At 38.8% G+C, this 24,593-nt stretch overlaps 3 protein-coding genes across 3 annotated transcripts; 2 read left to right on the top strand and 1 right to left on the bottom strand.

Annotated features, from left to right (window-relative positions):
- Positions 1-747: 747 nt before the first annotated feature.
- Positions 748-9,579, top strand: LOC141002142 (acetylcholine receptor subunit alpha-like). The gene is made up of 9 exons (XM_073473333.1): positions 748-790; positions 2,386-2,528; positions 2,618-2,662; positions 3,939-4,048; positions 4,484-4,679; positions 5,477-5,714; positions 8,705-8,928; positions 9,110-9,346; positions 9,451-9,579. Exons 1-9 carry the CDS (start codon positions 748-750, stop codon positions 9,577-9,579), a joined length of 1,365 nt encoding a protein of 454 aa, XP_073329434.1.
- A 2,011-nt stretch (positions 9,580-11,590) lies between these two features.
- gpr155a (G protein-coupled receptor 155a) lies at positions 11,591-21,474 on the top strand. The gene is made up of 16 exons (XM_073473330.1): positions 11,591-11,809; positions 12,010-12,506; positions 13,866-14,265; positions 14,590-14,758; positions 14,851-15,006; positions 15,611-15,694; positions 15,812-15,932; positions 16,037-16,121; positions 16,434-16,524; positions 16,634-16,829; positions 18,282-18,371; positions 18,544-18,674; positions 18,910-19,005; positions 19,094-19,158; positions 19,302-19,439; positions 19,677-21,474. Exons 2-16 carry the CDS (start codon positions 12,080-12,082, stop codon positions 19,870-19,872), a joined length of 2,445 nt encoding a protein of 814 aa, XP_073329431.1. The 5' UTR covers positions 11,591-11,809; positions 12,010-12,079; the 3' UTR covers positions 19,873-21,474.
- Positions 21,385-23,926, bottom strand: scrn3 (secernin 3). The gene is made up of 8 exons (XM_073473331.1): positions 23,813-23,926; positions 23,444-23,606; positions 23,135-23,316; positions 22,851-23,050; positions 22,421-22,633; positions 22,170-22,332; positions 21,904-22,084; positions 21,385-21,819 (listed from the first exon to the last, which is right to left on the bottom strand). Exons 2-8 carry the CDS (start codon positions 23,597-23,599, stop codon positions 21,658-21,660), a joined length of 1,257 nt encoding a protein of 418 aa, XP_073329432.1. The 5' UTR covers positions 23,600-23,606; positions 23,813-23,926; the 3' UTR covers positions 21,385-21,657.
- Positions 23,927-24,593: the final 667 nt, after the last annotated feature.

Consider the following 24,593-nt stretch of genomic DNA (forward strand, 5'->3'; position numbering starts at 1 on the left):
AATAATGTGGGTGATTTTAGTCTTGTGGGGTTGTAAGTTGAACATGTAATGACCCCAGATAGCACAAGTGTAAACAGTAAAAGGAGAATTTTCACATAATAAAGAAAAAATAATTAAAATAATGAAACAGCTACTAAAATGAATGTTTTGTGAATAACTGTTCCCAAGGTCAGAAACTGACTTGATAAAGTTTTAATTTGAGTTCTAGTTAAGAACTTAAGCTTTAAAAATTATATTTCACCTATAAAACAGTCCATCACATATGTAGATTTCCTCCATGGAAGATTGAATTGAACCATTATTCAATATGAACATCTTTTAGATTTTTCAAGGTGCTGTACATGTCCTTTACATGGATCTATACGCAGATTTCATGGCAGTACTAATAGTGAATCACTGACACAAGAGAAACTTGGAGCAGCAGCTATCACGTGTCGTGTCTTTGCACCTCCAGGTCATGTGTGGCCAAGTTCACGATGGGATATTTCAGTGGTGGATTACTCCGGCATGTTGATCTTATAACAGATGACAAAGAATGCGGCCCTCTCAAATGACAAGCATTGGCAGCCAGTCACTCACATCCGCTGTCAGACAATAACAACAAGAGTTTGGAGGTTGTACAGCGAGCCATTTGCCAGTGCTGAAAGAATGTTTTAGGTGGGTCAAACCTTTTCAATTCTCAAGTGGTCAACGGGCAACGTGTTGAAGTCGGATCTTGTTTTTAGATGCTGAGGTTTATTGGCAAGAATGAATACTGGATTTTTCCTTTTCCATCTGGTCATTCTAGCAGGTAAGTACTTATTTAGGTATGGTATTAACTAAAGCAAATGTGTTGGTCACCTGTGGAAATGAGTGTGTTTATGACTTTACTTTAATTACTTTTAGAGTTTATAATGAATAAAAGAAAGTTGGAGTTTAAAAAAGCAATTACTAATCCCTCATTTCATTGACTATGTTTAATGAAACTGCTCTCAGGTCAGTGTAAGCTGATCTTACTCAAACAACAAAACTAATGAGCAAATTTCAGAGTGAAACGGCTCTTTGATTGACAAGGGCATGTGTGCTGTTTTCATTTTGCTTTTCAACCTTTCGTCCGTCTGTCACTACATCAAGTCACCTGCATAATTACGTTCAGGATGATTCCTTACTTTGCTGAGCTGAATGTCTGGAGAATCATTCAACCATTCAAGCAGCATGTTGCTGTAAAACGACCTTCATTTCAAGGTCAGCTGAAAAATGAAAGGGGATCCTGCTCCGGCTGGTGACAGATATGTAGTTGAAAGAGCTGAAGAAACATCTCTATTAAAAAACTTACAGGAGAGTAGTCACATGTTTGAATGTTCTTTTCCATAGTTAGACCCTGAATCAAACACAGCAAGTACATTAAAACACATGTATTTACACTACAGACTCACAGGTTTGACAATATGTGCGTGAATCCAATGTCTTCCTGTTATATATACAAACCATGTTATCCTAAACCTAACCAAACAGCGAGAGAAAACTGAAAGTAACAGAAAGTAAAAAGTGAAGTTAGTAGAAATAATAAAAAGTGAACAACATGATAATATGTCCCAAATGGAAAACACAACCCAGTCTCCAAATAAGCTGCTGTAATAGCTGTTTTAGCTCACTTCCTGTCTATTTTGCAGTTAGCAATCTTCTCTACATCACCAGATGAACGGGCAGCTGCGTGTTCATGAGCAGACAGGGCCGCCTCTTTCTGGAGTTCTCTGTCCTGATTGGATAAAGTAGGCAGGGATACCAGAAATGTTTTATTCTATTTTACTACATGAGCAGGGGAGAAGACACAAGTGATACTGACCAAACACTCTGTAACATTGATTACTGTTGGAATATACATCTTACATATCATAATATATTTATAATTTTTCACATCAATATATGGGGGGCATATTTTTTTAACATATTACTATTGCTATTATGGCCCTGATACAGTAGGCCTATAATAAAATATTGAAAATAAATTTGAAAAATAATAAATAAATTAATTAATAAATTAAAACATTTTTAAATCAACAAATTGTATGTATGTATTTACCCCAAAGCCTTCCTCCATACACACTTTACACAAATTGTAAAAGTGGGTCAGTTTAAGTCAACTTTAAGTCAGCTTACACCTATAATATGGCACCTGTCACATCTATTTTCAACTCATAGTAAAAGAACTCAACTCAAGTATCAAATGTTCGTAAAGCAATATTCTGCCTTGGCACATCATAATGATTTTCCAGCACACTCAAGAGGCACCTTGGGGCGTAAAGACAGTCATATTTCATTGTCTAAATGCCTTACATGTAGGCTAAGTAACCCATCTGACACAAAAATGAGAATGTACTCTGCATGGTGTTGTTTATATTTTAGGTGCTGCCTGGGCCTCCACTGATGAAACACGTCTGGTCAAAACCCTCTTCACTGGCTACAATAAGGTCGTCCGTCCCGTCACTCATTTCAAGGACCCGGTGGTTGTTACTGTGGGCCTTCAGCTCATCCAGCTCATCAGCGTGGTGAGGTCTCATGTCGCACGCAATAGCAGCCCGTCTGTATTAAGATTCACTGTCATCAGCTGTCTAAACACATTTATCTGCATTCACAGGATGAGGTCAACCAGATTGTCAGCAGCAACGTGCGACTGAAACAGGTTTGGTACATACATGGATTTGTTTATGTAATTATGTAGTGATATCAAACAACAGTAACACTTCAATATCATATTACAGAGACACTCAATAAAATTTATTAAAATTAGTTGAATAAATACATCATCATCCTTCTAACTCAAATGTGTGAAAAAAGTCCCAGCGCCAAGAAATTCAATAAAAATATACAAATATTTGATTAAGGAAAGGATGAAAATACACACAACATTTAGAGATATAAACAAATATCCTCCTCCTACCGATTCATCTCTACAAGAAAAAGATAAAGACAAACCTCAGGATTGATCACAATAATTATGGGGCTAGAACATTAACATTTGGCATCCAAAATAAAAACCTGAACTGGAAAAAGAAACACTGGCAACACTTGTTCCACTGAAAAATAAACCACATACATTAAAGTTATTTCATTTTATTTTGATATATTTTGATGTCAGTATATTTTTAGAGTGCACAAATATTATTCTCGTATTTCCGTAGTACCAGGAAGATTTCATGTTTGATTCAATCCACGCATGTTGCCCTACATATGACAAGTTTTGTTCCAAAGAGACATATCTGAACACAGCAACACCTTTACAAACAAAATTACAGATAGACAGACATTAAAATCCAGTACGCTCACTGTAAATGATATGAGGTACATTATTATTTTGATTTTGGAAAATTCACTGACGAAATTGAGGAAAGAGAGTTGTTCAGTAACTGGGAATGAAACTCTTTGTATCACAATGTGCTTTGTAAAATGACACTTTAAAGGGGCACTATGTAGTTTTGGAGAATAAAATTTAAGCTCTGAATTTGAATATGTACAATATTAATGAGGTAATGATACAAACTCAGAAATATTTATCTTTTCCATAACTAAATAAACAAGCTGTTCTCAGAGGAAAATAAGGTCTGCCAAATGTAAACAAAGTAAAACAGTATTAAATTGTGTTGTCCTTTAAGGTCAGTTTATTTATTCAGTTTATTCAGTCATGAAAACAAAGAGAGTTTGGTTATTTATTTTGTTTAGGCATTAAATCAGTCAATGAAGATCTTTCTCTTCTGATTAACATTTCCTTCCTAAAACTACACAGTGCAACTTTAAATGTGAATCTGTACAAAATATGTCATCACTTTAAAATATAACATGTAATATAAATATAAATGTAATATCACATGATGTTTTCTGCTTTTTTATTCTCAAAATAAAGCATTAATAAACAGCTGTCATTTCTGAAGTCCTTTCCATTGTTCTGGGTGTTTTTTCAGCAATGGAAAGATGTGAACCTGCAGTGGGACCCAGAGGATTACGGTGGCATCAAAAAGATCAGAGTTCCCTCCACTGACATTTGGCGGCCTGATCTGGTTCTCTACAACAAGTATGTTATGAGGCTATATTTGATCCGGGTCACGTCCCTCTTTTTTCTTTTTTCTTTTTTTCATTACAGGAAGCTTTAGGCAACCTAAAGCATCCAAACCTCTAGAAACAATCATCCCACCTGTCAGTGATGTTTTGAATCACACTTTCCTTTACTCCACTATGCAGCGTGTGAAAGCTCAGATTTCATCAGGCTAAATCCGGACTCCGTGTTGCGGGTCCCCCCTCCCCCCACCATATGCTGCATCTGACACACTGCTGTTTTTCCCCGACAACCAGCTCCGCTGCCACAACAACCTGTGCCAAGCTGAGCGCTGGTTGGCTGGGCTGTGCGACAGCAGCACTGACCAAGCCTCGGGCACTGATGTCCCCCTGCGTTAATATTTAACTTATTAAACCTCATGTTGATGCTGCCTGTGTTTCTCTGTACCCACAGTGCTGACGGTGACTTTGCCATCGTTCATGAGACCAAAGTGCTGCTGGAGTACACAGGGATGATCACGTGGAACCCACCTGCCATCTTCAAGAGCTACTGTGAAATTATTGTCCTGCATTTCCCCTTTGACCTCCAGAACTGCAGTATGAAGCTGGGTACCTGGACGTACGACGGAAACTTGGTCGTCGTCAATCCTGTAATTCCATTCAGACCATTTCTTTAAAGGAAAAGTTCTGCATTTTGGGAAATGCACCTGAAAAATGGGAAATACATTTTCTTCTCATCAATTTCTTGCTGAGTAATTACAAGAATAATATCAATACCAATCTAAAGCTAGCAGCTGCTTAGCTTAGCTCAACACAAGGCCTAGAAACAGGGCTCTGTAAAACTGGCTCTGTAAAAATCTGCCTACCAACACCTTTAAATCTCACTAATTAACATGTTATATCGTGTCAAGTGGCAAGTCTCGCCACTTGGCAGCCATCTTGACAATTCCCCTTGGCAGTTATTTTGGGCTAACAAGACGAGGCCCCTATCCAAATGAAGAGGGTAGAGTGCCAGAGCTTTTAATGGTCACTGGGACATAAAAACTTCATGTATAGAATCACCTGTCAAATCTGATTTTAAAAAACACTTAAAAAGTTCAGTGACTTTGGTCGAATATAAGGTTTAAAACATGTTCCTGAGAATACATGACAATAGAGTTCAGATGAAGTCATACAACGTAAACACAGTGTAAGGCCTTATTTCACAATCACTTTGGAACCCCAAAATAATTGAGAGATAAGCTTTAGGACAGGTTAGTGCAATTCAAAGTGCCAAACAGGTGATAGACAAGCTAATAATACAATTGTACAAGCAGTCAAATCAATTGCAGACCAGTACACATGAAAAATATGTGAGAAATGGTGAAAATGAAATAATACAAATCTATAAAGAATTTGAATGAAAAATCACCCTTTAATGACCCTGTTTGTTGCTCCTCCTCACCAGGACAGTGACCGCCCTGATCTGAGTAACTTCATGGAGAGTGGAGAGTGGGTGATGAAGGATTTCCGCGGTTGGAAGCACTGGGTGTACTACGCTTGCTGTCCGGACACCCCTTACCTGGACATCACCTACCACTTCCTCATGCTACGGCTCCCGCTGTACTTCATCGTCAACGTCATCATCCCCTGCATGCTCTTCTCCTTCCTGACCGGCCTGGTCTTCTACCTTCCTACAGACTCTGGTATGTTGATACTGATTACACATTGTTTCATTTCACTGGGATGTGATGGTAAGTATTCCTGATAATCACAGACAAAAAGCAATAAAATATAGCATGTACCAGAGAACATAATATGTTTTAACATTCATCATACACGATATATATGCAATAACTCTCAGAATAAATCATATATTCTGTATGCTCGTTGCCCTAGCTCTTTCTCATTGTTGATTACAGTATTGGTGTTTATATGTGCCCACCATTATAATTTGCTGGAGGGCACAGGCTGCTTGCTACACTGAGTTCATATACAGGAATGCCTGAACAGTCCTTTTTTGTATTTTCCAGTTCATTAAGACTGTCAGCTTTACTGAAATGCAAATGTAACAAGGCGTTGAGTTTGTATTATGTAAAGATTTTTTCTGAATAAACATCTGGCTGAACTGAAGGAAATCAGTACATGTGAAGGAAGCGTTTGACATTTTGGGAAATATTTGCTGTGGTGTCGAGAGATAGATGAGAAGGTAGATACCACTCTACCACCATTTAGTGGCATTAGTGAGCAACCAACCAAATATCCCTACATGAACCTATGGTGGCAGCTGAAAATGCGAAAGGCCCTTCTAGTGCCAGTGTTTGATTTGTCCATTCTGGGCTGCAACATGGCAGACTCTGTGGAAGATGACCTGCTTCCTCTGTAGATATAAAAGGCTAATTTTGATGTAACAAGAACACACCAATTTTTAGTTTCAGGTAATGAAAACATATTATTATTATTATTATATTCAAATTTCTGCTCCTCCTAAATCCTACACATGAGACCTTTAAATATAAGGTTACAACCAGTTTTCTTAGCTTAGCACAAAGACTGGAAAAAAAGGGAAACAGCTAGCCTGACTCTGTCTGAAGGTAATAAATAGTAACTGCAAGACTCAAGTCCACTCAGAATCCTCCATAAAACTGCAAATTGTTGATTTTTTTTCTAATGAATTAAGCAAATTATATATAGGCTAACATGTTCATTGCACCAACCAGATGTGCTGTATAGGTGCATTTTATGGTCTTTGGGCAGAGCCAGACTAGCTGTTTCCCCCTATTTCAACTCTTTGTGCCAAGCTAAACTAAGCTAAGCTAACCATCTCCTTGCTTTAATTTCATGTTGAGTCCAAAAAGATACAAGTGGTAATGATCTTCTCATATAACTTTCAGCAAAACAAAAAATAAGATTCTTTCCCAAATTTCTGGAGTCGTGTTAATCTCTCCTGAAATTGTGTAGTCCAGGTGATATGTACTAAGACACTCTCACCTGTATATAAATGTATATAATGTATACAAGTATATAAATGCACACTGTGTGTATTATAAAGGATATTAAAAAAAACCTAAACAAAGCCTCTGAAGTAGTCATGTGCAAATTGTCAAAAAGAGCTAATATCTACTGTACTCGCTACATTTTCTTTAATATACATGTTTTTGTGATATGATATGAAAACACTGACATAATATGTAACTGACAATATGTTGGACAAACCCTTGTTCTTAATTCTGCCTGTCAGTCGGAAGTGTCTCAACATCGACTGCTAGGAGCTGCACTGCTTGTGTGCACATCTGGCCGTGTTCCCAGTGTGTAGGTCTGCCTCATTACCCAGGGTCCCTCTGTGCTGTCATGTCTGAAAGCAGGCCTTTGCTTTAATGTATAATACATCACTTGATCCCTGTTTCTGATATGGTTGCTGACAGCATAGTGTGAAAAAGAAGCTTGTGCCAAAAAGACGCTCTCTCTGGGATAACTGCTCTTACCGAGGAACAAAAACAACATGTCTTGCATTTTATTTGGGAAGTGGTGTCAGAATCTGTTTACGTGTGCAACTGTTGGGCTTAGACACAACAAGAGACAAAAGAAATGCCTCTTACTCTTTGGATGTGATTTTCCTGTGTGGTTGAAGAGAGCAGTTATTGTGTTGTTGTGAACATAATGGAGGTGGACTCTGATTGGATGACTATGTGGTATGGAAATATTGGACTCATAGAAATAGCTCTCCCTTGTGGCAATGTAATAAGATTGCATGTTATGGATATCATGAGCCAACATACTTTTTATTGTTGCATCTCTACATTTTCAGGGGTTTCCAACCTTTTTTCCTTGTGACCCCTTAAAATGAAACAATATCAACTTGTGAAGCACCCACTTGAGCTGAGGTGCTACTCCTTTTTAAAGAGTTTTGATGATAATTTCAATGAGTTGTGGAGTCCTATGTTTTTTCTGAGTTTATTACTTAATTCGTGATCTCGGAAACAGAACCTATATACAATCTCATCTCGGGCTCCTTTTAGTTGCTGTTTTAAAGGACCCATACTATGCTCTTTTTCAGGTTCATACATTTATTTTTGTTGTCTACTATAAAGTGTTTACTTGCTTTAATGTTCACAATACACATTATTTTACTCATAACATCAATTGCTGCAGCCATTCTTACATTTTTTTACTACCAGGAATGCTGATCACTGACAAAACACAGATACTGCATGATACCAATGGCTTTGTACTATTAGCTGACATTGTGACATCACAACAGTACTGAAGTGCTGATGGCTCGTTTAAAGGTACAGTTTCTAAATATGGGCTGTTTGCATCTCTCTCGATACTTTCACAGTATTTAGAGCAACTAGACTTGCTTTATTAGTGAAAAGGATATCCAAATCTCCCTTTCTAAAATATGGGACCTTTAACGCTTTTGTTTAGAAGAATCCATCTGCTGATGAAGATCATGTGTTCTACTAAATAAACCATTAGATGAGATTGTTATGTCACATGTTTTTCTTTATCTTTTTTTATCCTGTCACCCTTCAGATTTATCCAACCCTAATCTCATTTATCCAGGTCCAGACCTCGAGGATGAGACTCAGTGGTCTAAACGTTGATTGATCACAGACTTTTTGTACAGCAGCTGTATATTGCATAGCCGTCCTGTAAGCAGGATAACTGATTATGGTTTGTTTGTGACTCCCAGGTGAGAAAATGACTCTCAGCATCTCCGTCCTGCTGTCTCTGACTGTGTTCCTGCTGGTCATCGTGGAGCTGATCCCCTCCACCTCCAGCGCTGTACCGCTCATTGGGAAGTACATGCTCTTCACAATGGTCTTCGTCATTGCCTCCATCATCATCACTGTCATTGTCATTAACACCCACCACCGCTCCCCGAGCACTCACACAATGCCAGACTGGGTCCGCAAGGTGAGTTGATTTGTATCATTTTGATTTTCCAAGCTTCCCTGAACGAGCCTTAATCTTTTCTCACTGCATTACACTGTCATCTAGTGGTAGCAAACAGAATATCATTGTTTTCTATTTAATCCAACCTCTCTGATGTTGTATACTCCTTGCCATAATGCATATCTGTTGTCCTGTTTGACAGGTTTTTATTGAAACCATTCCAAACATCATGTTCTTCTCAACAATGAAACGCCCTGGAAAGGAGAAGCAGACTAAAAGTATCTACGGTGCTGATTTTGACATCTCAGACATCTCTGGCAACCCGACCTCCGCTGTTCCCTACCAGTCCCCCATCACCAAGAACCCTGATGTCCGCAGTGCCATTGAAGGAGTCAAGTACATCGCAGAAACCATGAAATCAGATGAGGAGTCCAACAATGTAATCTTTCTCACACTGAGTGTCTCCAATATGTTTCTTTAATGAGTTTGTGTATGTGACACATTGTCCCTCTTCTCTTCTCTTCTCACCTCTTCTCTTTGCAGGCTGCTGAAGAGTGGAAGTTTGTGGCCATGGTGTTGGATCATATTTTGCTGTGTGTGTTCATGGCTGTGTGTCTCATCGGCACGTTAGGCGTGTTTGCAGGCCGACTCATTGAGCTGAGCATGCTCTAAAGGCCTAAGGCCATTTTACCGGTTTAACCTCTCAGAGGACCAGTTTGTCATTGTCATGTGAACTCCCTGTCACCTTTGTTGTTGAAGCTTTTGTATGATCTGCAGCATTTAAACTGTATACTGCATCTCTGTTTCCTGTTGTTTGCTTTTTGGTGTTTGCAGAATGATCATGTTGTATACAGTCTGTCTTCAGCTCATTTTGTGACAGAGCATTGTTGTTTTTCATTTTTTAAGGAATATACTGTATGTGTGCAATTTAAAATGTTCAATTAAACAGTTGCTTGGCATATTTGAACTGAAAAAACGGGATTTGTCAGTTTTCAGGGTGACTGATTTTGAAGTGCAGAATTGCTCAGTTTCCTTAAGACTGACTGTCTTCTTATAACTGTGACTTTGGCAAACTGACCAGTTATGTTATGTTTTTGGAAACTGTAACTTGGAATACGTTCAATACAATCGTACATACACACTGATATGGACTTTTCGATGATAGTTTCTTTAAGAGGCTTTTACACTTGCCCCTGATTTGTGAGGACATAAGGGATCAGTTGTATGTCATTGGCTTCAGTAGATATCTCTGAAACACAATAGAAAGACATCATAAAGTAAACTTCTTCACATTCTGTTCATAAAGTTTTCGACTAAAATTCTGACATATCGCACCTTTAATCGCTCATGGGTGGAGGAACTTGATTTTGGTGGCGTTATGTGTTTTAGACTTTTATTTTCTGAACAATGATGTCAGGACTGTGGAGGTTTGGTCAGTTAGAAATACATTTTGACAAAAATACCTTAAAGGTGCACTATGTAGGTTTGGGGAAGACATTTTAATCAGAAGAAAAAAGATCTTCATTGACTGATTTTTTATACCTAAACAAAGTAAACAAACAAACTCTTTGTTTTCATGAGTGAATAAATTGTTTATTCAGTCATGAAACGGTTTTGAAAAAACGGGATTTGTCAGTTTTCAGGGTCACTGATTTTGAAGTGCAGAATTGCTCAGTTTCCTTAAGACTGACTGTCTTCTAATAACTGTGACTTTGGCAAACTGACCAGTTTGTTATGTTTTTGGAAACTGTAACTTGGAATACGTTCAATACAATCGTACATACACACTGATGTGGAGTTTTCGATAATATTTACTTGAAGAGGCTTGTACACTTAAGGACGTAAGGACACAAGGGATCAGTTGTACATCATTGGCTTAGACAGTGGTTGAGTGGATAAGGATGTTTACACAAGAAAAACAGAACTGTGTCAAATATGTGTTTGAGCACATTATGCTTAAACACATATTTGACACAGTGCTGTTTTTCTGAGCTACTCTACAAACATATGATGACCTTATAGAATATGATGCATTGTCGTAGATTACACTATCTAAAAGTACATAGCTGAAATTAGCTCAGCCATAAACATCTACAGCAGCAAAATGCAACAGACACATTACTGTAGCAGTAATATTCCTATCCTAAAACATCAAATATATGAGTAAAACACTGAGAGCGACCATTTTTTCCTGCATAGTGAGCACTCATACTCTTGATACTCTAAACTGAATAAACAGACTAACAACAGAGGGGACAACACAGGTTCATGCTGTTTTACTTTGTTTACATTTGGCAGACCCTGCCACCTTTCTAGCTTCAAACAGTGTTCTGGGGACCTTATTTCCTCCGGATTTTTTTGTATTATTACCTCATTAATATTGCAAATATTAAGATTCCGAGTTTAGAATTTCTTCTCCAAAAACTACGTAATGCACCTTTAACACAAATCAAATGAGTGTAGCAGCTCTGACTGTGCAGAGGCTCACTTAAGCTCTTAGGTGAGCACAAACAGGTATTTGCATGTTGACTGGAGCTGCCTGTAAACATGCTCGTTGTGGCAAGGACGGATAAGCCCCGCCCCTCTCCCGCTATGCAAAATGTGATTGGTTGAAACGCTGTTGTCAAATCAGAGATTATGAAAGTTGCTGGGTGGGAACTACAGTAATACTACATAAGACAAAACACAAACAGTACAGAGTTACATAGGCAGTTTAGTAACAGGGAACCTAGCGTATGTTAAAGGTTTGTCGTGTGGATAGGGTCGGTTAATGTAGGGTTTATCAGCGACGCCGCTGGTCTGCTTTCATTTCTTGAGCTAGCTAGCCGGCTAACATAAACGGCTACTCCTACTGACATTTGACTGACACTTGGTGCATGAGGGGGCACAACTGCACTCAGAGGTGAGAGTAACTTTTATACGAAATCGAGACGCTTGTTTGGTAACATGGTAACAACTATAACCCTCTCCTAAGTGAGTCGTTTCAGTTGTATAATGTTGTGTTGGTTAGCTAATATATCGTAGTCAGAGCTGTCACCTTTGCACCAGCATGTTTAACAGCCAATTACTCCCAACTCCTCCCTTCACTGTGTCTCTTATCAGGTCGGACCGAGCAGCCACCGTAACGACATTAATATGACCGCATAAGAGCTGACACGAGAGGGAGGGTAAGATGGAGGCACCGGGCAGAAACACCAACTTTTCCCATGAGGGGGACCCGGTCTTCTCCGCTCTCTCATCCAGCAGCATGTCCCTCGACAAGCTGTTCCCTGCTCTGTTGGAGTGCTTTGGGATAATACTATGCGGCTACATCGCAGGGAGGGCAAACATCATCACATCTACCCAGGCCAAAGGATTGGGGAATTTTGTGTCCAAGTTTGCCCTCCCAGCTCTGCTGTTCAAGAACATGGTACTGTTAGACTTTGGTAATGTCATCTGGCCATTTCTGTGGAGCATCCTCATCGCCAAAGTGTGTGTGTTTGTCATTGTGTGCGTCCTCACGCTGATAGTTTCCAGTCCTGATAGCCGCTACAGCAAGGCTGGGATCTTCTCAATATTTGCCACCCAAAGCAATGATTTTGCTTTGGGGTATCCCATCGGTGAGTATGATAATGCCTTTAAGCCTGCCACCCACCATGCTTTTCATTCACTGCTGCAACCGTAATCATGCGGTCCTGATGTTTGCCCATCCATCAAAACAGAAGCATGATTATTATCCATCTGTTACACCACAAACATCCACAGTCAACATTGTGTTTGTGCTAAAAATGTTCCCACACTGAGAGTGTAATCATTTCTGTGCCCAGATGGATTCATTGTTTTGTACTCACACACAAGGATTTGCAGAGATATAAACACATCACAGATCAACTTGTGAAACAATATGATTCACGATACATTTCCTACGATAACGATAGTGTCACGACACACAGCAATACATCATGATATCTGTCAAAGTGAAGAATAGAAAATCCCCCGAAAAAGGCAAAGTGCAGGATTACATTGTATTGTATGTATTGATTCACTGCATTGTGGTGTCATTTTCACAAAATGTGACATGAAATGAGACGAAACAATGTATTTAAAGTACATAGAGGTCAACACTATAGAGTACATAGTGGTTCAAGAGGAGGCAATATATGATATAGATATGATATATTGCCATATCAATATTTTGTCCCACCCCTGGTGTACGTTACCTGGCCCAATTGTCAAATCCCGAAGAAAAAGTAATGTTACTGTGCATTGATATTCTGATTACATGTTTAGTTTACAGACACGTCGGCTTCTCAGGCAAATATCAGATAAATAAACTAACCCACCCATGATTAAGAAATCAACAGTTACGCAAATTTCAAACAGAATGAACATTTATTACATCAGTTGTTCTGCAGTTCCAGTGAGCCAGAAGTTATAGTGACCTGGTCCATTTTTTTCTCACATTTGATAATGCAATAGTGACTTTTCCTGAGAGTATCCTGTATTTGCTTTTTGCTTTCAGCGACTAAAACCACACTGCCAGTTATTGTTCCTTTTCCACAAACGTTTAAAGTTCATCATTGTTCTGATTTCTCTTAAAAGTCAGAAGACAATGAGAGAACCATTTCTTACAGAGAAGTTTCTAAATCTAAAATTTATTTAGGGCCATTTCTTTAAGTGAGACTAACATTTTTATGGAGGGGTTTATCAAGGCAGACATGAGACATGACGACAAAGTGGAACTCTGGGTAACACTACAGCCCAGGATCCTTGTGTGTATATGTTTCTCACACACGAAAAACTGCATAAACCATAATATTTCATTACGTTTGTGCAGTTTTGTGTCTTTGCAACATTTTAGTGTGAAATTTAGGTCAAGCATTTGGTCTTGAACTCTTAACTGCATTTGCCCTACAAGTCAGATATGTCATATATAAGTATGCTTTGTCAATATTGAGCTGCTTCTTCTCTCTCCACAGTTGAAGCCCTGTACCAGAACACATACCCAGAGTACCTCATGTACATCTACCTGGTTGCACCTGTGTCCCTGATGATTCTGAATCCGATTGGCTTTGCCTTCTGCGAGATCCAGAAGTGGAAGAATCAGGAAAACCGCCAGCAGAGCAAACTCCGGATCATGGGAGTTGTAGTTTTTCAGGTCCTGAAGAACCCTATAGTATTCATGGTTGTCATCGGCATCATCGCCCACTTTGTCCTGCACCAGACAATCCCTCCCGTCTTGGCTGAATTTGTGGATGGCTTGGCCAACTCTTTCGGAGGAGCAGCTCTGTTCTACCTTGGCCTGTCCATGGTGGGCCAGTTGGGGAAACTAACCAGATCCACGGTTGTGACGCTGATATTACTGACTACAGCAAAACTGTGAGTGGAAAAATCTAGCTAACCTATACTGCACTTAATGTTCATTTTGTACAATAGGTGATTTAGTGTTATCACACAGCTTCTCTTTTAAATAGAGTATAAAGAGTCAGTGGGTTAAAGGTTTCTAAAGTGTTCTCAAGATGTTGTTTTGTGCTGATTGTTTTGGTGACTCAGGCCTTTCTCAGACCACAAGCCTCTTCCCAAACAGATTACATGTTAAGAGGTCTGAGGAGTGAATAGCATGATAATAATTAGAGTATATAAATATTTTATAAGCATTTCTCAGCATCTAGTTACCTCATGATCTTTTGGTTTGACTTTCAGGTTGCTAATGCCCCTGATTTGTAAGGACATGGTGGATCTGCTGGACAACAGCAACACCAGCGCTTTGAACCACTCAAGCCTCTCCAACTATGCCTTTCTTTATGGAGTGTTTCCCACTGCACCAAGTGTGGGCATCTATGCTGTCTATTACAACGTAGAGCTAGAAGTTGTGAGTTGTTTACATCTACCATCCAACTTGCCATTCAGATACTGTATCATTTTTTCCTTTTTTCCTCACTTTTTAATTCTTCTTCCTAACAGGTCACCTCTGGGATGGTGATCAGCACTTTCCTCTCAGCTCCCATCATGTACGTTTCTGCCTGGTTACTCTCAATCCCTTGGACGGATCCTCAGCATTTGATGAACTCATTGCAGAATGTCAGCTTTAACATAAGCATAGTGAGCTTAGTGGCACTGGTAAGTACCGTATGTAAGCTTGTTGTTGGCTAATCTTTAACTGCCTTCTTATCAGCTGGTTGTTAGGTTTGTTGTATTATCTCAGTATGTGGAAAATGACAGAGGCCAAACTAAAATCAAAATAGCTTCATAAATATTTGTTATAGCGTGTTCCACTTCATAGCTGAAATTTATTTGAGCTGCCATGATTTAAGAAAGCACGAGTCACTTTTAATGTTACACATCTCCCGTTCTTCTGATGTTACAGTGTAGTGAAATGCAAATACATGACTTCTTGTTCAATGTTGAAACAACTGTAGAAGGTTAATTTTAGAAGGCTCAGTCATTTAGAGGATGTGTGAGCAAACAGCTGCTATACTGGCAGACTTACTTCCTCATTTATTCTTACTTTCAGCCTTTTTTTAAGGAACCTGTAACTTGTTGCTAAGAAAGTTTTTGCAGTGATATAACATTTGTGTTTGTATTCAACATTATCTTATTATTTAGTTGTCTTCTTCACTGTTTGTTTCAGTCTGTTGAATAAGCAGCCAGCAATGTTAAAATTCTAGTATTAATCATCTGTGCTAAAGTCTTTGTGTTGGTAACCATGTGTTTTCTCCTACAGGTGTGGACAATTGTTGTCATGTTTTTGAGTAAAAAATTCAAGAGGTTACCTCACATGTTCACAATCAACCTGTTCTTGGCACAGGTGAGCACACTTGCACATACTTTCTAAATTGATTTTATTAGCCATGAATGAAATCTCCCTGTGGATTTAAGTTGCTGTTAGTAAATGCCTGTATTTTTGTTACGGTGCGGTCTCTAGTTTCTGACTTGTATTGGGATGATCGTGTGGAACTTCGTGGTGAAAGAAGACAACTTCGTCGGGCAGGTCCTGACTTTCACATTGTTATGCACCTCACTCTACAGCAGTTATCTATGGCCAGGTATGCTGAGTATTCACACAATAAACTGTCATTTCATTTGTCTCGCTGAGCTGTAAACTCTGAAGTTTAATTGCTCATTATAATGGCGTATTTTGTCCTTTTAGGCTTGATAGCACTCTCTCTTGTGCTCCTGAAAAAGTTTGAGGATCTAAAAGTTTCCCCGGGCGTGTTCATCATTGCAGGCTGGGGGTGAGTCGCCATAAGAGAGGAGTAAAGAAACCAAACTAGGCTGGTTTCCCTGGTCTATTCAAAGTTGGAGTATGTGCCCTAAAGGTTTATTCTTGTGTTAAACAGTTTAGCTTAAATTAATTTTTCATGACACATGAACGGGTTCCACCCAAAACTAAGATTAGGTGATTTTACAAGTGCAATGATGCCTCACTTTAAAAATGTAAACGATCCAACAAAGCTATTGAAAATGTTAATCTGCAATTTAGTGTCTTGGAGCTGGTTTATATTATACTGTTGGTGATTTTGTTGTGCAATTTGTCTTTTTTACAGGATTCCAACTTTTGTAACTGCTGTGTTGCTCCTTTCTGGGCAAAAAATGTCTGACACAATTGACTCAACATTCTTTTATGGCAAACAACAGGTAACAACATAACTCAGAAATAATTTTACAGTTTTCTGTCAGTTAAGAAATATTTTTTTTTTTACCAGCAGATAATTACTTAAAAGTCTGTATTTGCCTTCTTCAACAGTTAATCTGCACCGCAGTTGTACTTGCCCTCAGTATACTGCTCGGTGGTGGCTCTTTGGTGTTTCTCAGTAGAGGAAGTTGGGCTGAAAATGACCAAGTCCATGAGGGAAACTCTGCAGAGAATCTTGTGACTGAAGTTGAACCAGAAAACCAGAGTCTGTTTGAGCCAGTCAGCACATCAGGAGGCCCCAACAGAGGTACTTTCTCTCATGCAGACTATTTATCTCAGATTTTGTTGTTGTTTTGATGTTTGAACATGTCTGTATAATAACACTGAATGATGACCAGGCTGCCAAGTACAACAGTTTGGTCATTAAATCACAGCACATGATATTCACTGGAGCACAGAGAGGCATTTCTCACATATGAAAATGGTTTGTCAGAACTATCAATGATCCAAAGTCAGTACTAACACTTATCTACATGTTGTCTACAGAAAACTGCCACGCAGGCAATACAACTTCTGCTTAATGTACATCCCCCCACAGATAACTTACAATTACATGAGCAGAAAAACACTTCTGCAATTATGAAATAAACAGTGACTAGTCAAAGTAATTGATGTCCTTATCTGGAGGAAACAAGTTACTGATAATCTTGGTTCCTTATTTAAAACAAGGCAACACTGAACACATCATCTCTCTCAAAAGATGCTGTCAAAACACATAACTTGGTAACACTCTCTATTAGGGTACACATATTAGCCATTAACTAGTTGCTTATTAGCAGCATATTAGCTCTGTATAAGTCATTAAAGAGCACTGATTAATGCCTTGTTCTGCATGACCATATTCTACAACTACTAGGCATTAACTAAGAGTTTTACCTCAAAGTAATCACTGCTTATTGATAGTAAGTAGTAAGTAGTAGTTAAGATCTTAACATGCTCTGCGCTGTGTGGGCCTTATAAAGTGGTAGCACCACATGTCATGTAACAAAACACAAAACTACGAGTGTTAACTGTGTCTAAATAACTCTAAATTAAGTCTTTCTAACTCAACTCAAACTAGTGAATTACTTATGAGCAAAACCTAATTTGTGCTTTATAGAGTAACTAGTTAATGGTTAATATGTGTACCCTAATATAAAGTGTTGTTACCTATGACTCTTGAGCCTCCTTGGCTAAAGCTTGTGTCACTTTGATAGGTGAGATGTCAAGAAATGATTTGTTAGATTAACTGGTGTACTATTACCTGCATGTGGCAACTGAATTATGGTTCACTTGAGATTCCTGTTGGTAAAATATCATGGTCACAGTCATGATGCAAACCAGTACTGCAAGTGTTGAATGGAAATGCTTATTAATAATATTGATGCCATTTGTATGATACTAGTTCTTTACTGCAAAGCATGATTCTAACATCTATTGCAACAAGTCCAGTGGTTTAATCAGAGGTAAATACAATATAGTAGGAGCTGCTGAATATTTCACAAAGGTAAAGTTTATTGAAGTTGCATGAAAACATCCCTGTTAACTCAAGATATTTTTTATGTCCACCAATTAAATGTAAAACTACAGAATACTTTTAGCTTTATTATGGTATTACATCCTGTATTGTATTACTTGCTCTTTGCTCCTAGTGTGAACTGGGAGGATATTATAGTTATATGTTAGAGAATCCCTCTAACTTTTATCACATTGTTATCAGAGTGCCTCATATGTGACTGTGTACCACCCCAACCGATGCCTGACATGATTATCAGCACAAATATGAACAACACACCAACCACCATACCAGGTATTGTGTTCATTTTAATTCTGTGAGATTTAAAATGCATAAAACCCAAATGTAAAACCTATCAGCACAGAATATCCATCATCATATAACCTGTGTTGGAAGAATGTACAGCTTATCTCCAGAAGTAAAAAAATTCAGTGTTTCACAATCTGTGTTCTGCTGCCACCTGCAGGTCAGTGTGAGAACAGGTGTGAGTCCACAGACTGCCTGCTGCTCCAAGTGGAGGAGCTCCAACAGGTCACAGATAGACAAGCGGCCCGTCATTTGCTCTTAAGTCTGCTTCTGACAGTCAGCTTGCTTGCTGTGAGTAAACTATTAATCAGTTCGTTGTTGGCTACTAAATGAATCAAATTTGGCTGTGGGAAACACTGATAAGACATTTTTCGGCATTTTCTGACATAAACATAACAGCTAATCGATAAAAAAAGAAAATAATCTACAAATTATCAACAATGAAAATAATCAATAGTTGCATCCCTAATTATATACTGTATATCTCAAACATAAAATTAATTAGTCTTAATTCCTGTCACGACAGAACTTGGCCAGCTGCTTGTGGCTGCTCTTTAACAGTGTTCCTGGTCGACTCTACTTGGAGCTGCAGTTCTTCTGTGCTGTGGCCAACTTTGGACAGGTTGGTGTCCCAGATACTATAATACCAAGAATGTGAGCATTAATTGTTACACGATATCAGTGTGTCATGACATGTGTTCTGTTTCCAGGGTTTTATCTCCTTTGCTCTGTTTGGGCTGGACAAGCATTTGATTATACTGCCATTTAAGAAAGGGTAAAGAACATTTAGATGCTAAAAGAAATTTGGTGTTCTTTTTTTATAAACACACCATACTGTATGTACTGAGTATATAATCCATGTTTTCACTATACTTAACAGTGACCATGCAATATTTTGTTTTTGTGAATGGTGTTTAGGTTACACAAACTGTGGTACGGAAAGAAGCAACAAGAGCAGCCGCAGACTGATCTACCCGAGGATGTCAGGATGACCTGCATCCAGTTCACCAAATACCACAAAGACCAGTGTTGTCAAGACATTGTTAAAAAAAGAAGGTGAGAGCACAGAGTCTTACTACTGCTCTGGTCAGAGGTTGATGAGAAACTGTCTTGAATAAACATGTTCCCTGATGTGTAGAAAAACAAACCATAATAACCATTCACATACCACAATAATACCACAAAGGATTTCTTATAGTTTCAGTGCATGTGGGCTCTTGTCTTCTTCTTTGACTCATGGCTATCCTTAAAGAGGGAACAGACCTTTGGGTGAATGCTTCTTTTGACTTTCAGGTGTGGGAGAAAGACTATGGTGGACTGTTTCCTTGGCTGTGAACTGGTGGAGTGGCTGCAGCAGGTGGGCTTAGCTCAGGACCTCGGCGAGGCGGTGCTGTACGGAACCCGGTTACAGCAGGGTGGTGTGCTTCAACACATCAACCAGGAATACGACTTTCAAGACAATCGCCTTTATTTCATCTTTATTGCATGAGACACAAGGGACAAGTACTTTTCTTCTCACCAAAGTTAAATGGCATTTTTTTTTGTTAAAAACACTGACCTCTGAAGAGTACCTAACTGAAACCTGACATCCTGGTCAGTTCAGCACAATGTAGTATGTAGTATAATGTATCAGGTGCTGGAACAGACCACAGCTGACTGATGCATGGGCCAGTGCATAATGCATTGTGTGGAGTTGGTGTAAAGGGAATTAACAGAGTATAGGTTAAATCATTTTTTAACCGACTGTGTCTTATTTTTGCAGTTTTAAATTAATATTTCATTCAGCAGGTTAAATGCTGAGATCTTGAATTGTGGCGATATTGCTACAACAGTCAGTCAGGACAGGAACATAAGCTGTCAGATGATCAGATATACAGTAACACTGAGATAAAACCCAAAGTGGGAGTAAATTAAATGGCAGATTGTGTGAAAAAACTACACTGTCTAACTTATCAGGAAGTCAAATTCTAAATGATGTCTACAACAGACAGATTGGATAAGAATTTTAATATTTAACACTTTTAGTTTATTTACTTGTCAGACAGTCTGATTGTGTTCTGGTGAGTAAAATATTAACTTGATAGGTTTGATGGACAAAACTCCAAAAATAAGAGCCAAGATGTTTTTTGTGCATTTTCAAGAATAACATAACTAACAGGTATTACTGCTTTTAAAGGGCTACTGTCTTTTAAAGGCTTTTTTGCAGACATTTTTCTTTCAGTCAATATTTGCACTTTCAGTTGTTTTATTTTTGTTGTATAAGCAATAATGCACAAAGGGTTGCCTTATAAACCACATTATAGGTGCAGGCAAAAAAATCCCACTCCTTTTCTGAATGTATTGTTCTTTCACTGGGACACTTGAGTGTCTACAAAAGCAACTTGCCAAAGAAAAAAAAAAGGGAAGATGTGGTTAAATCTTAATCCATTTTTCAGAGTTTGTTTGCTGTCAGTTTAATGTTTGATTTCAATACTTTCACAAGTTAATTAACTGGCTGGACCAGTATTGTACCTTCGATAACCTGCAGTTTAACATGACTTGGCATCAATAGTGAACAGTAGTTACACTGGGCTATGTTAGCTGTATCTCAATACACCATTTCAACAAACAACCTGCCAGTTAATATAGACATTTTGCATGTGTCTCTGGCCATGTTTACATTGTTTTATTATTTATTTTTTAAAAGGGACAACAAAAAAAGCAAACTGCCATTTGAAAATTTCAAAAAGCCATAATAATTAAAAATGTATATGAGTCTCAGAACTCAGGGAGCAGTGATGTAATGTGCTTATTTGAAAGTGTTCAACTCGACTTTGAAAACATTTTATCCTCCTCCACAAAAACTCCACTGAACTTTAAGCTGCTAAAATGCGAGCTGCTGTAATTCATTTTTTGTCTCTCAGGTATATAGAGAACTAACTCAGCTAAATTAATCATTTTTGTGGCTTTTAAAGTGCAAAAGTTTGTGTATATTATTTAAATCAATCACAATGAGAAATGGTGTGTTAAAAACAATCTTTTTATTCTGACAAAGGCTGCATATTTATAGTATGAATTTGTTTTGAAATAAATCTTATTTTCAAACCCTCAAGTCACATATCTCACAATGAATTTGTTCTGTGTTCAATGATGATGGTCAATGATTCAATACATCAACACTCCATTCATTAGTATCCTGGGCTGCTAAATTCAATTTACTCATACTTGACTAAAAGGTAAACTGCAGAGACATGTAGTGCTCCTGTCACTCTTGAGGACTGTTTTGTGCTTCCTCTCATCTTTTACCGTACACAGCTATTTCCTCTTTAACAGATTCTGAGAACAGATTCACCAGAAGGTCAGGTTCTTCAACACCGAGTGAAAGATGCTCCTCCATCTCTGTCATCTTTTCCTTCTCTAGCTGCCTCATACTCTCCGTGATCTTCTTCCCTCTCTCCTATAGAAACAAAAGAACATTTTCAGTACAGTAAACAAGATAAGCCAAATTAGAAATTTGGGGCGTCAGTTAAATTTTTTAAACCTTTTTGGAGTCAATGATGGCAGCCACCAGCTCGTGTTTGACAAACAGCTCATGTTTGCGGTCAGGTTTGCTCTGGAAGCGCGGTTTCTTCTTCACGGGGTCATCTGCACCATAACTGGGAGAAGTCGTCTCCTTCAGCGGTTTGAGGTATTTCACAAAGATGAAAGGTTTGAATACAGACCTGTTGTACCAAAGAATAAGTTATTAAATCATCAGCAACTGCTGTGAAAATAAATAAAAGAAGAGGTGAGACCAGGCTGTGTTACCTTTCAGGGTCTGGAGTTGCTGTGAAATAGTGAACCCCTGGCAGAGAGGGATCCTTGGGTATCACTGACACCATGCTTCCTGTTGTCATGAACATGCCCTCCATGTTGATGCCACTGTCTTTATCTCTCAGGATATCCATCATGATCTCAGCAGTGATGTGACCTTCAGTAAATAAATTAACACGGGAAGAAGTCATTTAACTTTTTCCTCTTGTGTGTCAACAATGCACCATGGGGTGAGCTTTACTAACCTTTGCTCTTTTCCAGCAACTTCTTCCCCTCACAGTATCGGTTCCCAGCTTCTTCTATCCTGGCTGTAGTCATGAAGGAGTAGACTGTGGCAAAGTTGAACTGGGTCTTTCCATCCCACCAGCCCTTGCTTCGTGCATATTCCCTCATTCCAGGATGTTCCTTGTCTATCTTGGTCGTTATGCCGTACTGGTTGGAGATGTTGCGATATCCATCTAGAGAAGTGTAAAACAAGATGATTGTAGATGCATCACATGTAACGACATTATTTATCTACTTCAGATTCTTAGGTATTTTAAGCTGACTGTAACTATGACCACACAGACCACTAAAGCTTCTGACCTGTTTAGAAATTTTCCATGGTGTCTTTGTGGATTTCATTATGGCTGGTTTCAAATGAGCACCTATCATTAGTATTCTTTCTCTGATTACCTTCCACTCTCTCTGCTGCCCAGTACTTCCCCGATGTTTCCAGCAGCCAGGCCTCGGTCCTGTCTGAGATGAGGAAGCTGTTGTGGTAGGTGAAGCCGGACTCATCCTCCATGCAAGATCCTCCCTGTCCGTATTTCTCCAGCAGCTCGGTAATGACATCCACGGCTCTCTCAGCTGTGTCGGCTCTCTCAAGTGCAAGCCTGGAAAATTGTAGAGTCACAGGTTAATGGTTTACCTTCATCTGGCTCAACAGAGGCTTGGCACTACAAACACTTTGCTCTTACCTGACGAGATCCATGCCGAGAAGAGCCTCGTCACCATCAGCACTCTCTCTGCCCCACACCGCTTCATTCCCAACACACACTTGATGCTCATTGGCACCCATTTCTGCCCCCCACAGCCAGGCCGGTTTGCTCAACACGACTGCATAAGTGTGTGGGACCTGCTCAATCTCTATGTATGTACACTGTTGACAGGAGGGACCAGACACAGGGGGACAAAGTGTTAATGGTTATCCAATGGCACCTTCACCAGGGAGCAGTGTGGGGAAATTGAAGGTTGGAGGGCAATAACACGCTGTCTGTGTCACCTACCTCCACCTTCTCTCCTGCATTGTATTCTGTGGCAGGAAAATACACCACCTCCTGGACTTCATCACAGGGCCTGTCAGAGTTTTTCCCAAAAATGATGCGTTGTCCCTCAGTGGAGGGGGGCAGAGCCACGAAGGTGTCACAGGAGGAGGGGAGCATTTTCAACCTCAGATTTACAGAAAGAAAGACTTGATTAGGCAGGTGGCATAACTCGTATTTACTCAACAGATTTAAAGAGCATAGTTATCTTAGCATGAGTAATCAATGCACAAAGTTCAGATTCAGAGCAGCTGACTACATGTTTACATTAAGTGTGCTGTTTAAAGCTAAATGTGCTGCGACCTATTCATCTTCACAACAGGATAGCCTTACCTGTGGCTTCCAGTCGTATCGAGCACAGTCTGTCTAAGTTTCTAGTTTCATTTCTGTCTCCAGCTCTGTGGATCACAGTGACAGTTCACGTCCTGTGACGCTGAGCAGGGCAGTCACGTGACCGAGCGGAAGTCAGTTTCATATTCGTAGTTAAACCAGAGGAACATATAATGTGGATTTTCACACATTCACATTTTTACATTATTTATTTGTTTAATCAGCACTCCTCAATCTAGATTATTGCAATAGGTAAAGCTGATAGTACTTTATTTTATTGTATTTTATCTCATGCATTTTTATTTTTAATATTAAAGTTGTTTTTCCCCCCCAGAATTTAATCATGAAATAGGAAACAATCAATGAAGTATTTCTGATTCTGATTCTGAATTTCAGAGAAATGATTACTGTCTAAGTTCATCTTAATTTAATCTGCCTTTTCCCCATTATGGATATAGATTAAGTATTTCTGTGAAGGAAACGTCAATTTATACCCCTGTAACTATAAAAAACAATCAAATGATTTAGCTTTTTGCTTATATATCCCATAATTTAACAACACAGATGTGGGGTATGGAAGCCCATTTCTGCCAAAGTTAAAGGGAAACAAATGATGAAAACTTAGTCCATAGTAAGTCATATTTATTAGATAAAAAAATCAGAAATAATTAGAATATAAAAGACGAAATTATGAGATAAAAAGTCATAATCATGAGATAAAAAGTCATAATATTATGAGTTATATTGTCAAAAATATGAGATTAATAAACATAACAATATTGAC

Source organism: Pagrus major, chromosome 9 (genome assembly GCF_040436345.1).
Source record: "Pagrus major chromosome 9, Pma_NU_1.0".
NCBI classification, from domain to species: domain Eukaryota; kingdom Metazoa; phylum Chordata; class Actinopteri; order Spariformes; family Sparidae; genus Pagrus; species Pagrus major.